Raw genomic sequence first — 17175 nt, forward strand, 5'->3', positions numbered from 1 at the left:
TCAGGTTCCGCGCAAATGTCTACAATGAATGCGTTCATGAGTCCACTAAGCTGTAGTGCCAGCTTACCTACCAGAGCACGACATACTGCACACAGCGCCCCACCCGGCTGCCCACCCTGGCCCCACACCTCACGGGCTGTGGGACACCGAGCAGGCAGGAAGTCGCTGAGTCCCCTTTGATACCGAGGAAGTGTGGTGAGGCGAGGGAGGGCTGCTTTGGGTGCATGAAAATTCCCCTCCTGCGCCTAAAAGCGAGGTGCAGAGGAGCTGACTGGCACTGCCCAGGGGTAGAGGTCGGGACAACAGCCTGCTAGATGAGTGCCACGAAGACGGAGAGGCGCTGCGGCCCCAGCCTGGCCCTGGTGGCCTGCGCCGTACTGACCACCCTGGCACTATCGGTGCCAGCCACAGCCTTTCTAATGAGTTACTTCAGCCAGGAAAGCGAACAGAGCAACGCTACGGTGCAGGTGAGTGGGGCTGGCAAGCCTGGGCTGAGGCAACAAGATGGTGAGGCTGGAGATGCGCAACTCGCCAGCTCAATATGCACAAGATCACACAGCTTTGCGCGGGCAGAGAATGGCGGGAAGTGCCTATGGGAGTAGACAGGACCAGGAGAGGGGAGCGCCGGCATATAATGTTTAAATACATTAAGCAAGAAGTAGGGTGCACGAGAAGAGTCCAGGGGGCAGTGGAAGGGAAGAGGAATGCTGATTGGTAGGAATACGAAGTGAGAGATAACAATATTTTGTACACTAACCAGTACTTTTGAGGACTTTCAAAACAGAGAGAGTGAACGTGTGTAAGTTTGTGTCTGTGCAACAATTCCTGGTGAAATCCGACATCTCACCAGACCCGACTGAAAGCACCTGTACCCAGCTGTTTATCCGAAAATACATTTATTAGGGTGTGTAACACCCCAAAGACCCACTGAAGCTACGCCCCTGCTGCTCCTGATCCCCAGCTATGCACCTGCACCCTTAAGGCTTGTTTGCTAACACTAATACTGCTGCATCTTGGGAGCTGTAGTTTCTGGCCCTGTCCGGAGAGCTCTGGTGTAAATTGTATGTTGCCTTGCCTTACTCTATGTCAATGAAGCATTACATGCGTGTTGCGGTGGGTGCTTCCACGCAACACCCATGGGTTTTGACACATTCCCGGATTCACAAGAATCTGTAAACCTGGGAAATCGTCGCAACTGTGTGACTCCCCCAGGGGGGTGGGGGTGTAACGGAGAGAAATATCTAATAGTTCTTCATTGTTTCCTGAAAACGCCTCCATTCATTGGAGCACCTACCTGCACAAAAACAATCATGCCTCATGCCAACAACGCAAACACACAAGGCTGCATGTGTTGGCGCTTTCTGCACCGGCGCTGGCTGAAAGGACAGGAATGCACCATATCATGTAAATACGGTGCATTCCTGCCCTTTCAATTTCGCACAGCTAAAAAGCTCGCGGCGCTGCCCTACGCCAAATGTCCGTAAATGAGGCCGCGTATTCACAATTATATAGCACATTCTTGCCCTTTCCTAGTGGTGGCACACAATTGGCTTCCTAGGGTCAACTCGGATACCCTTGAGTCATGTTGCAAGGGTGCCTGCAATGCAGGCAGGATTGCTTTTGTGCAGGAACGGGCACCTTACTGCACAAAAACAATCGCCAGAGGCATTTTCCTCTTTTCTAAGTGTGCTGCAGAACGCAGCACACTTAGAAAGAGGATCAACGAGAAGAAATAAATATATTTCTCCTACTTGCTTCTCTAGTGGGAAGCTGTGCAATTCTGACACATTCATGGCTCTACCAATGCTGGTAAATCTGGGAACATGTCAGAATCCATGGGTGGGTACACAGGAACACCTATGCTCCACCCATGGCACGCTTTCCTGCCACAGAGTAATGCAAGGCTGCAATTTGCGCTGCCTTGCTTTACTCTAGATTTATCAAGCCATTCAGGGCCATGCAAGGTGGCCTTGTGTGGCTTGATAAATCTAATTTAGGCTTTGTGTCGTCCTTGGCGCAAGGGCACATGGCAACGCAAAACCTTGAAAAATGTGCTCCTGTATTTTTATGAAAGCGCAATTACCTACTAATCATACTTGCACGCTGTAAAGTATCAATAGTTAAAAATTTAACTGTTAGCACATAACACTTTTCATACACTCCAGGCTGTAAAATACATCAACTCTAAGGGCTTGGAGTTTAGGTTTCGAGATTGAAAGAGGTGGTATTAGAGTTCTGGAGGGTAGAAGGCTCTGAGATGCGTGGAGTCCTTCACACCGTCTGGCCACGTGTCTAGTCTCAGGAGAGTGATAAAGACTACAGGACACATTTATCATGGTGTTGTGTTGCCCTTGCGTCACGCAAGTTATTGCAAAGGCAACGCAACACTAAAGTCAGGTTTAGATAGCAACGGAAGTGGTGTGGTGCTTGCTGAATCTGAAGTACCACAGGGCAGCAGAAGTCGCTGCCTTTTGTGCCTCTGTGCCAGGAGGTGTTCATGGGTGGAGTATGGTTGTTCCCACGTTTCCACCCATGGATTCTGGTGCATCCACAGATTTGCCATGAGTGGCAGACCTGGGAATGTGTCAAAATGCGACGCCTTGCCATGGGAGGAGAAACACCTTATTTTGCCGCATTTTTTCCTAATTCTACATGTGCTGCATTCTGTAGCACACATTGAAAGAAGAAAAAGTCTCAGAGGATTGTTTTTCTGCAGGAAGGTGCTCATTACTACACAAAAACAATCCTGCCTATAAAACAGACACGCTTGCACCACAGCATAAATGTGCCTGCGTTGGCGCCAGCACAAGGAGAGGGCAGGATCTATGGGTAGATGGTAGATTGAATATGTATGCGCTCCACTGGGCTCACAAGTGGGTGGTAGATTGAATGAGTGTCCACGTCGCTGGATCTATGGGTCGGTGGTAGACTGGATGAATACGCGTGCCGCTGGGCTCATAGGTGAGTAGTAGTTCGAATGAGAGTCCGTGCCGACATGCTCAAACATGGGTGGTGGATCAAAAGAGTGTCCATGCGGCTGGGCCCAAAGATGGGTGGGAGATTGAATGAGTGTCCACACTGGTGGATCTATGGGTGGATGTTAGATTGAATGTGTCCACACTGCTTGATCTACGGGTGGGTGATACATCAAATGAGTGTCCATTCCACTGGGCTCACAAGTGGGTGGTAGATTGAATGAGTGTCTTCACCACTGGATCCATGGATGTATGGTGGATCGAATGGGTGTCCATGCTGCTGGGGCCACAAGTGGGCAGTAGATTGAATGAGTGTCTGAATTCTTGGTCTCACAAGTGGGTGGTAGATTGAAGGAGTGTCAGCGCCAATGGATCTATGGGTGGGTGGTAGACTGGATGAGTACACATGCAGACGGTTCACATGTGAGTGGTAGATTGAATGAGTGTCTGTGCCGTCATGCTCACATGTGGGTGGTGGATCAAAAGAGTGTCCATGCAGCTGGGACCACAGGTGGGCAGTAGATTGAATGAGTGTCCACACTGCTGGATCTATGAGTGGGTGGTAGATTGAATGAGGGTCCCCACTGCTGAATCTATAGGTGGGTGGTAGTTTAAATTAGTGTCCGCTCTTCTGGGCTCACAAGTGGGTGGTAGATTGAATGATTGAATGAGTGTCCTCACCATTGGATCTATGGGTGGATGGTAGATTGAACGGGTGTCCATGCAGCAGGTGCCACAAGTGGGTGGTAGATTGAATGAGTGTCTGAACTTCTGGGCTCACAAGTGGATGGTATATTGAAGGTGTGTCTACGCCGGTGAATCTATGGGTGGGCGGTAGATTGGATGAGTACACATGCCGCTGGGCTCACAGTTGACCTCCACTGGGCTCACAAGTGGGTGGTAGATTGAATGAGTGTCTGCACCACTCCATTTATGGGTGGGTGGTATACTGGATGAGTACACGTGCCGCCGGGTGAGTGGTAGATTGAATGAGTGTCCGCTTGCTGTGCTTACAGGTGAGTGGAAGAGCTCTCCGCTGCTAAAAGATACAATTGGTGGTATGAGTGCATGCACCCTTGGTCCATTGATGGCACAGTGTAGTGCAAACAGGGCTGGCTTCAGTGCTGCTGGCACCATGTGCAAGAGTCTTTTTTGCCACCGCCTCCCCAAGATTTCCTTCTATTCGAACTCCCTCACTGCCACCGTTTAGCAGTGCCCGTCATCTCTCCGTAGCACCTCTCTGACATACATGATTTTTTTTATAGCGCTACTCATGGCTCACTCACACTCAGTTCTGTGATCTGCATGGTACACATTCTTCGCAGCAGGCACATTCACCCTCTGCGCAACTATGATGAGTCAAAACTGCCATTAGACAACATTCTGAACTCTCTCCAAGAGGAACATTATTCACCAGAGTTATTTTGACCTTTTTATTGTTGCCTGAAAACTGCTGGACGCACAACGAAGTTCTCATGGGGTGAAACCCATAAGTTAATATATAAGTCCTAAAGCCGACACTGGTGCCCAGAGACAGGATGCTCCCCAGCGTGCCTTCTGTCCACCTGTGTTTCGGAGGCCTCCTGGGTCATTGTTTGCTTCTCAGAAAGGTGCCCCAGACACGTCTTCCGGTTCAGGAATCTCTCTGTCCCAGGATAAGCCGCTGTCACCGCCTTCTTTCTTCTACAGAGACTCTCTCTTCCGGTTCGAGTTGGGATGCTGTTGCCCTAGAGACAGGGACGTTCCGGCCCTCGTCTTCCGCTCTTGATTGATGTCTTAGCCTCGTGTGAACATGTTCCTGTCTGCGCCCCTAGTGCAAGGCACCCTAGGCTGTCCCGCTGGCTGACCCGTCCTTCCTCCCAGATTGTCTTTAGTCAGCCTTGTTGTGGTCGTTTCAGAAATGTTTAACCTTAGTTCGGCTATTCTGCAGTTTGTCCTGAAAATCTAATTGCCCTTGTGTCAGACCTCAGTAGGGGAAAGTGTGTGGTTGTGTGTTTCTACCCAGTGACGTAGCTTCAGGTGGGGTGTAACACCCCCCTAATAAATGTATTTTCTACTAAATAGTTGGGTACAGGGGCTTTCAGTCGGTATGGTGAGGTGTCTGTAGGATTGCACCAGGAATGTTTACACACTCAGACAAAAATACACACACTCTCTCCCTTGCTGTTTTGAGAGCTCTCAAAAATGTTGGTTATGTTACAAAATATTGGGGCATATTTACAAGCCCCTAGTGCCACCTTAGCGTCAACTTTTTTACACTAAGGCGGCATTTAGAAGGCCTTTCTCTAGCGGCATATGTAGAAAGTGGCACAATGCTTGTATTGCGCCACTTTACAACCCCTTGCGCCACATTATGCCTGCGTCAGGCATAATGTATTCAAGTGGGCATTCTGACACAGGGAGGCCCGAAAAAATGGTGCAGTGAAATTTACGAGATTTCACTGCACTATTTTTTGCATCATTTTTAACTCCCGCTCAAATCAGCCGTTAAAATGACTCCCTGTGCCTTACAGCACTAGCGTCAACATTTTTGACACTAGAGCAGCAAAGCACCACAATAGTGTGAAAATGTTGAGGTTATTATCCTAACGACCACCATGGTGCCCATATTGTAAATACGGCACAACTATGGTGACATTAGGCGGGCAGTGACAACGCAAGAAAAGTGGGGCATGTGGACCGAAGTGCCACTTTCTTGTAAATATGCCCATTGTGTTTTCTCTCACTTAGTACCCCACCAATCCGCGTTCCTTTCCACTGGCCCATAGGCCCCTCTCATGCACTCTGCTTGTTGTATAATGTATTTTAACATTGTATGCCAGTGTGATTATTGGATAATCTGAAGCTCATGAATCACCAATCTCACTGACCGAGCTACGCCCCTGCTTCTCCCAACGTGCATACGTGTCCCTCAGTGTCTTATTGTTTATGTGTGTGTCAGGCGTATGCATTGTTGATGGTCTCCGAGTTCAGACACAATAGATCAGCGGTTCTTAACCTTTTGACTTCTGAAGTCCTCCACTGAACCATTAATCCCGGTACACCCACTGAGTTATTAGTTCTATAATTTGGACTAGTGATGCACCAGTTTTCTTGCGGCCCCCTCGCATCCCCTAACGCCACCATGGTAGACCATATTTACAATACGACGCACAATGGCGCATGTTAGGGGCAATAGCGGCATTTTTTTTTTTTGCTATTGTAACGCTACACTGGATTAGCATTAAAAAAATGATGGTAATCCATTATAGTGTTCAGAATGCCCAAAGAAGGCATTAAAAATGACGCAAGAAATGGTGCAATGGCATCTTGTAGATTCCATGTGCCATGTTTAGCGAACCTCTAACGAGGGAACGCCCCCTTTGCATACATCATGTATATGTTATGCATGATTTGGTGCAAAGGGTTTACAAGATGGTGCAAACCTAGTTTGCGCCACATTGTGAATATGGCGCTTGGTAGTGGTCCATTAGCCTCACATTTGCGGCACAGATTTTGCTGCAAATGTGGCGCTAAGGGGTGCAAGGGCCTTGTAAATCTGGCCCTGTGTGTCTCTCTCAAGTATTAGTTGGTTGCTGGTAACTCATACGTCTTTTGCACGTAAGTGAATTCATTGCTTGCCCCTTTCTTTCTAGTATCTGCGACCATGTGATGCAGTAGCTCTTGAGCATTTTGTATGTCAGTGCTGCCCTTGTAGCTTGTGAGTATTTTGTATGTCAGTGCATTCCTTTCTCAGCTGTTCCTCCTGTGTACTCTGAAACTCTTGGACTTGTAGCCTGTGAGTATTTTGTATATCAGTGCATTCCTTGCTCAGCTGTTCCTCCTGTGTACTCTGAAACTCTTGCACTTGTAGCCTGTGAGTATTTTGTATGTCAGTGCATTCTTTGCTTAGCTGTTCCTCCTGTGTACTCTGAAACTCTGTTGCCCTTGTAGCCTATGAGTACTTTGTATGGCTGCAGTTATCCTGCTTAGTTTTTCCTTCATGCTGAAGTATGGAATTTTTTTGTGTAGGTTTTGCACAAATTATGTTTTTAATTTGGAAAAAAATATGTGGCTTTGCACACTGCTACTACAGATGTTTTAGTGCTAAAATCACAATATTTGCCATTATAGTAAACTCTGAAATAGACATCTCAGGAGACAGAGAGCACCAAGTCTGTGATCAGAGAGGATTCCCTCTCGCCCCTTACGAGTATTATCCTGAAATGTTTATTTATATCATCAGCGCATTTTGCAATCAATTATGAGAGCTATAGGACCACCTGGAGAAGCGGGCTTGAGCCACCCGTGCAGCCCTCTGCATGAACGGAGACAGGACCACCATATGATCACTGCTACATGCTACACCACAAACATCTCCAGTGGAAGCCTCACGCGACATCTCTTCCACTGCGGCCACTCTCCATCCATACACGGCCACAGGCAGAAGTGATCACTCAGGATCAGCTGCACTTACCTATGTGTGGTGATGACAAGTTGGACAGATGAAAGCATGAGAAGGAAAGACTGAACACAAAAACATTCCTTCTGAATAAAGGAGAATTAGACACAGCGCGGACAGGACCTACAAGAGATGCAACCAGACCCTTCAAATCAGCATCTGAACGAAACACCTTCTGTATGAAAAAGGAGCGACAGATGCAACCTAACCAATCGAATGACCAGCTGAACTAAACACCTTCTGTATGAAGGAGAGTCACTCAAACCTGGTGATGGTGCCCATTAGAGAAGCACCTTCTGTATGAAGGAGAGTCACTCAAGCCTGGTGATGGTGCCCATTAGAGAAGCACCTTCTGTATGAAGGAGAGTCACTCAAGCCTGGTGATGGTGCCCATTAAAGAAGCACCTTCTGTATGAAGGAGAGTCACTCAAGCCTGGTGATGGTGCCAATTAGAGAAGCACCTTCTGTAGGAAGGAGAGTCACTCAAACCTGGTGATAGTGCCCATTAGAGAAGCACCTTCTGTATGAAGGAGAGTCACTCAAGCCTGGTGATGGTGCCCATTAGAGAAGTGTTCAGACCATTCAAATCATCATCTGAAATAGACACCTTCTGGAGGAAGAGGAGGCAACAGAAGTAATCAGACCCTTCGACCAACCATCTGACCTAAACAACTTCTGGATGAAAGGGGTGCCAAAGTGCAACAGAAGCAACCAAACCATTCGAATGACCAGCTGATCAAATGACTAATCACACCATCTGTAGGGAGAGGTACGCAGGCCTGGCGACCATGTCGACAAGAGAAGCAATCAGACCCTTTGAATGTTCAACTGAAATAAACACCTTCTGGAAGAAGGAGAGTTACCCATGCCTTTTGACAGGGCCTACAAAGGATGCAATCAGACCCTTCGAATGATCATGTGAAATAAACACCTCCTGGAGGAAGGAAAGAGAACAGAAGCCATTGGCTCCTTTGAACGACCATCTGAAGCACCTGGATGAAGATTTACTCAAAACTGGTGACGGAGCTTATAAGAGTTGCAATCAGACCCTTCAAATGACCATCTCAACTAATCTTCTGCATGAAGGTCTTACCCAAGACTGATGATAGAGACTACAAGAGATGCAATCAGACCCTTCGAATGACCATCTCAACTAATCTTCTGCATGAAGGTCTTACCCAAGACTGATGATAGAGACTACAAGAGATGCAATCAGACCCTTCGAAGGACCATCTCAACTAATCTTCTGCATGAAGGTCTTACCTAAGACTGATGATAGAGACTACAAGAGATGCAATCAGACCCTTCGAATTACCATCTGTACTAAACATCTTCTGGATGGAGGAGACACAAGAGATGCAATCTGATCCTTTAAACTCTCATCTGATCTAAACATCTTCTGGATGAAGGAAGGGCAACAGAAGAAATCAGACCCTTCGACCGACCATCTGAGCTAAAGTCTTTCTGGATGAAGCAGAGTTTCCCGAGCCAGGTGATGGGGCCTACGAGAGATGCACTAAGACTTTTCAAATGACCATCTGAGCTAACCTTCTGAATAAAGGAACGACAAGAGGTGCAATGAGACCTTTCAAATGACCATCTCATCTAAACACCTTCTGTACGAAGGACAGATACGCAAGCCTGGTGATGGGACCTACAAGAGATAGAATTAGACTCTTCGATTGGCCATCTGAAATTAATTGTAGGAAAGTAAAAAAAATCAGCATTTACTTAGATTTCGAATCTCTCCTTAAGTCATCAGATATTAGTGGTTGTAAGGCACACCACATAGGAGCTTGGGGTCCTAAACAGTCTAGTGTCTGTCAAGTGTTGAAGACCACCTCCCCCAAGCCCCACTCTACAGCTCACCCACCACAGAAAGCCGTGAAACTGGAATACAGTGAATGTAGCAGCATTTCATCTAATGAAGAACAAAAGACCTAGCTCCAATTATATCATTTCAAGTAGAACGCACGGTGTGATCTTGGACAAATCACAATATCTGCCTGTACTTTAGTTCTCTTATGTGTAGAAAATGAAGAATGCATAAATCACAATTCTCATAGCATTGTGCATCATGCTAACAATGTCAATGGCCCTCAAGGAATAGATTGTTCATTTCTGTTGCGGGCCCGCAGCCGTGCAAACAGGACACTCTGCACCTAGACGTTCACTTGACTGTGACCCCAGGCGCCACTGCACACTACTTGTGGTTTCTGGCATCTGCAGCTATACACAGAGAGCAATGCCAGGGCTGTCAAGGAAGTCTTAAAACCACAAACCTCATTAGTTTACAACTTAGCCTCTCCACCCCTGCACATCCGGAGAGTTTGCACGAATTAGGTGCAGGCCTCCGAGCCCGGGAGACAAACTGTAACAGCTTAATATATTGTTCAAAATCTTCAGAGTTCATGGCACTTTCAAATTCAACCGAAGCGCAGAAGTGCCAGTTTCACCCTCACATACAGCACATGAGGAACAGTGTAGGCTTATGCTGCCCTCACACCAGTGCTTAATTTGTAAATAAAACGTGCCGGTGCCCAAAGCCCTCCTCTGAAACATGAGGCTGCTGCAGTTAAATGTGTGAGCATAGAATACTGAGGCAGCGTAATACTGAAGCCATCTCGGCCTCTTTACACCATTTACAGCCACTCCCTGCCCCTTCAGCTAACTCTCGCAGCTTTCTGCTTTTTCCGTTTGTGACGCTTTTTCATTTTTCCTTTCCTCCGCCTTTCCCATATGTGCCTTTTGCTCGCAGTAAATGCCTGATGCAGACACCTAAGTACCCTAAAAAATAAGTGCCGGTGCCCCCACACAGGAAATCACCTGCTCAAATTAAGCACTGCCTCACATAAGTACAACAAAAGTGCACACAAACAACAAGGGCTGAATCAATGTCCAGCACACATGCACAGATGCAGGATCCACTAAGCACCCCAAAATTATCGATCTGAGGGTCCTAACAACCACCGCTCCTCAAACAAGATCTGCAGTGGAAAGCAGGCCTCACTAACCATTGTTGACCCTCCAGATGTTGTAATTACCATTTATTTCAATGCAGAGACCTTTTTCACTTGGTACAAGCACGTGTTATTTACAAGCAGCAAGTGAATAACTGCGATTCCCTTGAATGCACTTTTCTAACATATTCTTCTGCTCTGCAAATGTCTCATGAAGTTGTGATAGCCAAGCTTATGCAAAATACATTAATAATAGTTTTTAGGCACATGACTGTTTAGTTTTCAATGTTCCACAAGCCACTGCAAGAACACTCAGGCTCCTTATGTTAACTGTTTAGTTTAGGACTTAATCTGGAGAAGTGTAAAACACTATGACACTTCCCTTTCAGTTTCTACTATTTCCATCATTTTTCTTTCCCAGCTATTCTGTTTTCATCACTGGTCTATTTACACAGTTTGATCTCTTTTCATAGAAAGGGTGAAGATTTTCAGACATGCATCTAAATCTTAGCATTATATCTACTTTATGTTTAGTTTGACATAGCATCATGTGCCCGGCTGCCTAGACTGACATAGCATCATGTTCACCTACTGTACAGGAAGACCTGCTTTTATTGTTTTTAGGTATGTGTTGGACCTGGCCCTTTTTGCAGGGTCATCCCTAAACTTTTTGCCTCCTTCTTCCTATTTTTGGCTTTAGGACTCCCAGTACTTTACCACTGATAACAACTGCTAATGTGCATGTGCTCTCTGTCTAAATTGTATTGCTGACTGATTTATCCATGATTGGCATAAATTAATTTACTGGCAAGTCCCTTGTAAAGTGCACTATGTGGTGCCCAGGGCCTGTAAATCAAATGCTACAAGCGGGCCTGCCTCACTGATTGTGCCACCCACATGAGTAGTCCTGTAAACATGTCTCAGACCTGCCACTGTGTCTGTGTGTGCAGTCTTGCACTGCTAATTTGACCTGGCAAGTGTACCCACTTGCCAAGGCCAAAACTTCCCTTTGACTACATGTAAGCCACCCCTAAGGTAGGCCCTAAGTAGCCCCATGGGCAGGGTGCAGTGTATTTAAAGGGTAGGACATGTACTGGTGTGTTTTACATGTCCTAATAGTGAAATTCTGCTAAATTTGTTTTTCATAATTGAATGGCCTATCTTTCTCATAGGTTAATAAGGGGATTGCCTAGAAATACCTTCTAAGTGTAAGTTCCCATTAGGAGCAGCTAGAGGTTGAAGTTTGGGGTCTCCGAATCTCACAATTTAAAAATACAGCTTTGAGTAAAGTTGGTTTTTAGATTGTAAGTTTGAAAATGCCACTTCTAGAAAGTGGGTATTTTCTTGCTTAGCCATTCTGTGCCTCAGCCTGCCTGTGGAATCCACGTCTGGGTCAGACTGACATTTGGGCTGTTTGTGAATTCCCTCTAGACAGTGACACAAAGGGAGCTGAGATGTGTCCTGCATATCGTAATCAGTCTTCCTGTGCTAGAGTGAGGAGGGAGGAAGTGACACCTGCACCTGAAAGGGCTGTGCTTGTCCTCACACAATGCAGTCTCCAACCCAGTGGAGTCTGTCTATGCCCAGGCCTGGGCAAGGCAGGATATTGTGAACAACAGAGAGTTTCCTTTGAGGTTTTCCTTCTTCAAAGGCAGAAATGAGTATAAGTAGTGAACCCAAACCCCCAAATTTTTAGATTACTTCTGGATCAAGAGGAACCTCTGCCATGGAGAAGAGCTTGATGCTTGAGGAGGACCTACCACTCTGTCGATTGCTATGCTGTGCTGGCCTGCTGCTGCTGCTTCTGCCTGAAGAGGGAAAAAACTGGACTTTGCTTTCTGAAATTCTGCTTGTGAAGTTTCTCCAAGGACTTGGACTGAGCTTGCCCCTCATTCTGAAGTCTCAGGGACATCAAATACTTCATCTGCCAGTACCTGGGCTCTTCTGCTGAATGTTCTGACTTGCTAATTGGTACCAAATTCAGTCCCTGGGTCCCTAAAAGTGGAAGCTGGTAACCTGTGGGAAAAAATCCACTCGCTGCTGTGTATGCATCAGAAAAATCGACGCACCGCTTTTACCGCAGCTGAAAATTTGACGCAGCGCCTGCCTCGAGGCTGGAGAAACGCAGCAGCGCTTGTTCTCATGATGGACTCTTTGCACAGCGCGTTGGGAATTTCCACACACGGATCCTGGGCGTCAAAATCAGCAAACATTACCGCACGGACCTGAATCAACGCACGGCTTCCCTTGCGAGTAAAGAATCGACGCACGTCCTCCGGTATGAGTAAAGAATTGAAGCACTGCCTCACTTGCGAGTCAGGAACTGACGCATCGTTTGCTTTTCTGACACACACTCAGTCTTGCGGCTTTATTTTTGATGCATACCAGATACTCTGCTAAAACAAAGCATCCATGAATTAAAACTCTTTTTACTTTAAAAATTATATCTTTGCCTCTGTATATTGGATATTTGTCATTTTCGTTTTGTTTGATTTAGATAAATGTTGGCTATTTTTCTAAACTGGTGTGGAGTCCTTTTGTGGTGTTTTCACTGTGTTACTGTGTGTGTTTGTACAAATACTTTACACATTGGGGGTCATTCCGACCCCCGGCGGTCAAGGACCGCCGGGGCCGGGGATGCGGGAGCACCGCCAACAGGCTGGCGGTGCCCCGCAGGGCATTCTGACCGCGGCGGTTTGGCTGCGGTCAGACCAGGAAAACCGGCGGTCTCCCGCCGGTTTTCCACTGCCCTGGGAATCCCCCATGGCGGCGCAGCTTGCTGCGCCGCCATGGGGGATTCGGCCCCCCTCACCGCCATCCTGTTCCTGGCGGTTCCGACCGCCAGGAACAGGATGGCGGTGAGGGGTGTCGTGGGGCCCCTGGGGTCCCCTGCAGTGCCCATGCCAATGGCATGGGCACTGCAGGGGCCCCCGTAAGAGGGCCCCACTTTGAATTCCAGTGTCTGCTTTGCAGACACTGGAATTCGCGACGGGTGCCACTGCACCCGTCGCACATCCTCCACTCCGCCGGCTCCATTCGGAGCCGGCTTCCTCGTGGGGAGGGGTTTCCCGCTGGGCTGGCGGGCGGCCTTCTGGCGGTCGCCCGCCAGCCCAGCAGGAAAGCCAGAATGGCCTCCGCGGTCTTTCGACCGCGGAGCGGCCATATATGGCGGCTCCCTCCAGGCGGGCGGCTCCCGCCGCCCGCCGGGGTCAGAATGACCCCCATTGCCTCCGAGATAAGCCTGACTGCTTATGCCAAGCTACCAAGGGGGTGAGCAGGGTTATCTGAGGTGTGTATCTCCCTTACCCTGACTAGAGTGAGAATCCCTACTTGGACAGGGTGCAAACTGACTGCCAACTAGAGACCCCATTTCTAACAGTATGGGTGCATATAATCAACGTGTGGATTGAGCTGACGCATTTGCCGCCATGATGCTGTGTCTTATTACTGCTTAGGTGTCTCCTGGTCCCATCCTTTGATTTCAAAATATATCATCGACAATCACATACTATAACAACCCAGACATCCTTCCTTAGGTAGGAGAGGACTTTTTCCTAGGACTATCAAGCCAAAGGTCACACCAGTTTGTAGTGCCGACCAGCCTCAGTCAGAGAGGAAGTCAGCCTAGCACTGTTTTCCATTTCCCGGCAAAGCTGTGATAGAGAACAGCTGAGTGGCTTTTGTTTCTTAACATAAAGAGGTATGTCATTGATCCATCTTAAGAAAATGGAACAGGCTTGCTATTTTTGGTTTTAGCTAAAAATTAGCATGGCGATTAGAAATAGCTTTAGGGTGTCATTGATCCATCTTAAGAAAATGGAACAGGCTTGCTATTTTTGGTTTTAGCTAAAAATTAGCATGGCGATTAGAAATAGCTTTAGGGTGTTAAAATGTTAAGAACTCGCTTACCGTGTTACAAATGTTCTTGTTGTTTTTGCTGGCCATGACACGCATTACTACTTTCCTTTTGGCATTCTGTGTGGTTATAGTTCATATTTTATGCACTAGACTAGGATTTTAAAATCAATATTTGAAAGTACCTCTCTTGTTCCTTAGTGCTATTTTAAGTGTGTTATTTATTGGCAAAAGATGGTTTGGTGTTCCACTATGTGGATGAATTAATTTTGTAGGACTGATCATTTCCAGAAAACATCTCCTGCACAGCTCTGGGAGCGGGGGGTGGGGTGGGGGGGCTGCAGCTCGATTGGATTTCTACTTCGTGTTGGTGCATTTACAGAAACCTGGTGTCAGGGAGTAAAATATCCTACGCTAGCTTCCTTGGGGAGGGGAGGAATGAGCCCCAGAAAATGCATCACAGGTACAAGGGGATGAACAGTCAAGGGTTAACTCACTGGAGGTATTGTGAGGCAAGTCTATGTATTGTAGAACACAATAGTTAGACAACACTTTCAATTATATCAAGTAACATATTATGGGGCACACCTAAGAGTGCAGCACCACTTTCTTGCACCCTTTAGCACCCCCCTACCGTCACCATAAGTGCGGTGTATTTAAAATATGGCGCACCATGGCGCAGGGTAGAGGGAAATAGCGTTATTTTTTTTTACGCTATTGATGTACTCTCCAGGAGTAGCGTCAAAATTTGGGCGCTACTCCTGCAGAGTACATAGAGGCCCATTGTATTGAATAGCATGCCCCCTATTAACGCATGCTCTGAGCAGGCATTAAAAGTGCAGAAACATATTACGCAAGGAAAACGGTTCGATTTCTTTGCGCCATGTTTTCGGCCCCCCTAACGGGAGAGTGCCACCTTTGCATACATTATGCCTGGCGCAGGCAAAATGTAGCGCAAAGGGTTACAAAGTGGTGCAATACAAGCATTGCTCCACTTTGTAAATATGGTGCAGTGTTTTTGGCCTTCTAACGCTTCATTAGCATCAGAAAATGACTCTAATGTGACGTTAGAATGGCGCTAGGGGCTCTTAAATATGCCCCTAAATATGCACAAGATTGAGCAATAATCAAAAAGTCAGACGTCCATGAAATTCAAAACACACGTGTAGCACGTGTAGCACAGTAACCACAAGGTAAATCTGATAATCGCCCAAGGAGAGTGAGGCTCTCAATTCGAAACTGATAATCAGGCAAACCAAATGTTAATAGCACTGTACAGGAAATAACAGCAGGGCCCCTGACCACAAACTCGTTATATGGTAACGAAGAACTACTGTTCGCACAGCGAAAATCTTTACAAAACTCAAGATGCGCCTAGAAGGAAAGAAACACAGAACCAACACAATGTAGTACAAAACTAGCTACTGTTCTGATCCGAAGCAACACTTGATATTGTAAAAAAGATCACAGCCATCCAGCACCTGCAGCTGCAAATCTCAAGGGGAGGGGCAGGCGGGGGGACAATAAATAACAATAAAAAAATGAATAATTTTAAAAAATGCACCTGTCCCAACATCGAGGGCCACCGCATGCTCCTCTTCTGATGGTGTCCCAGCAGTCTCTGAGACATTAGCACAGGCTCCTCTATGCAATCCTAGCACTGCTCTCATGCTATACCTAGCATGAGAGTAGCGCCTGGATTGGTCTCAGCGGCTTGGTCTGCCACTCAGACAGTGCATGGGATTCTGTGCAGTTTCTCCAACCTGGCTGTGTAATTCAGCCTGGTTGGAAAAAACCTGAGTGTGCACATTTGTTTGGCAAGCCTAAGACGGCCTGCCAAACTGACATGAGCATGAGCACTCACTCCATTCCTCCTCCCCCATCCCATGGGCCAGCCCCGCCCCTCCCTGCACACGCTGGCTCAGCTGAGCCAGCAGCTGAAAAACAAAGCAAAATATTGTTTTATTTTTCAGCTGCTGGCTCCTAGCCAGTGGGGTGACGCATCTCCGCCATTGCAAAGGAGGTGCCCCTGGCCTCCAACTATCTAACAACATGGTTAATTTGTAAGGTTGAAGAGCATGATAGCGGTTTGAGAACGGTGAAACAACATAAAAAACATGCAGTTCAACAGCCCACCTCTGGCGAGGGACTGGAGGGACTCAGCAGATGTTTCAGAACACCAGATGTTGAGGCCTTTGTTAGGAAGCCCGGCTTTGACCCCATGGCAAAGGATAAAGCGGGCTTCAAGCTCTCTTCAGCGTCTCAGTGATTCTAGGGGCTGCCATTTTGGCAAGGCCAGCAGCAGAGCAGGACAAGAGAGCTTCACCGAGCCTTCAGATTTACTATCAGACATGATTAGGGTGTACTGCTGGATCCAAACGCGGGATACAACAAAGCTACAGAGTCCATGGAGGTCCAAGTCAAGAGATGGTCAACGAGCTGCATCACACCGGCCCCTGCCCGTCATGACCAGTGCATCCCACGGTTCGAAGAGTCAGCTAATGTGGCCGGGATGGTGTTGTCCTCCTCAGGAAGGCTTTTGGTAAAACTGTAGTCAACAAAATATTTCGCAGAGTGGAATAGGAGCAAGATTTGGGCAATAAGTTGTCTTCACTTAGAACCATCCATCCTCCCTCTTGCAAAGTCCATTCTCACTTTAAAGGAAATCTTCACAATCAGCTATGAGTAGCCTTAAAGACAGGGGCGCTGGGAGATTTTGCAAAGCATTTACCATACGCATTCCTAATATTGTTCGCCATGGGTTATCCCAACAATGAGTGTGTCTAACTGTCATGAAAGTGAAGTTCATTCAAAATCAGCACAAAAGAGAGGCCAGCAAAAACAAGCCTTGCGAATGAATTCACAGGGAGCAGAGGCAGGCAGCTCCCATGGGTGAAAATATGTACCCCCTAAAATACTAATCTGACTGCCCCCCGGCCCTTCC

At 47.2% G+C, this 17175-nt stretch overlaps 1 protein-coding gene across 1 annotated transcript in view; it reads left to right on the forward strand.

The window, feature by feature from the left end:
- The first annotated feature begins 206 nt into the window (after positions 1-206).
- LTB (lymphotoxin beta) overlaps positions 207-17175 on the forward strand; it is a 39556-nt gene continuing 22587 nt past the window's right edge. The window contains exon 1 of the mRNA XM_069237166.1: positions 207-467. Within this exon, the coding sequence (XP_069093267.1) occupies positions 315-467 (153 nt within the window). The 5' untranslated portion in view covers positions 207-314. The remainder of the gene's footprint in view (positions 468-17175) is intronic.

Source organism: Pleurodeles waltl, chromosome 6, assembly GCF_031143425.1.
Source record: "Pleurodeles waltl isolate 20211129_DDA chromosome 6, aPleWal1.hap1.20221129, whole genome shotgun sequence".
NCBI classification, from domain to species: domain Eukaryota; kingdom Metazoa; phylum Chordata; class Amphibia; order Caudata; family Salamandridae; genus Pleurodeles; species Pleurodeles waltl.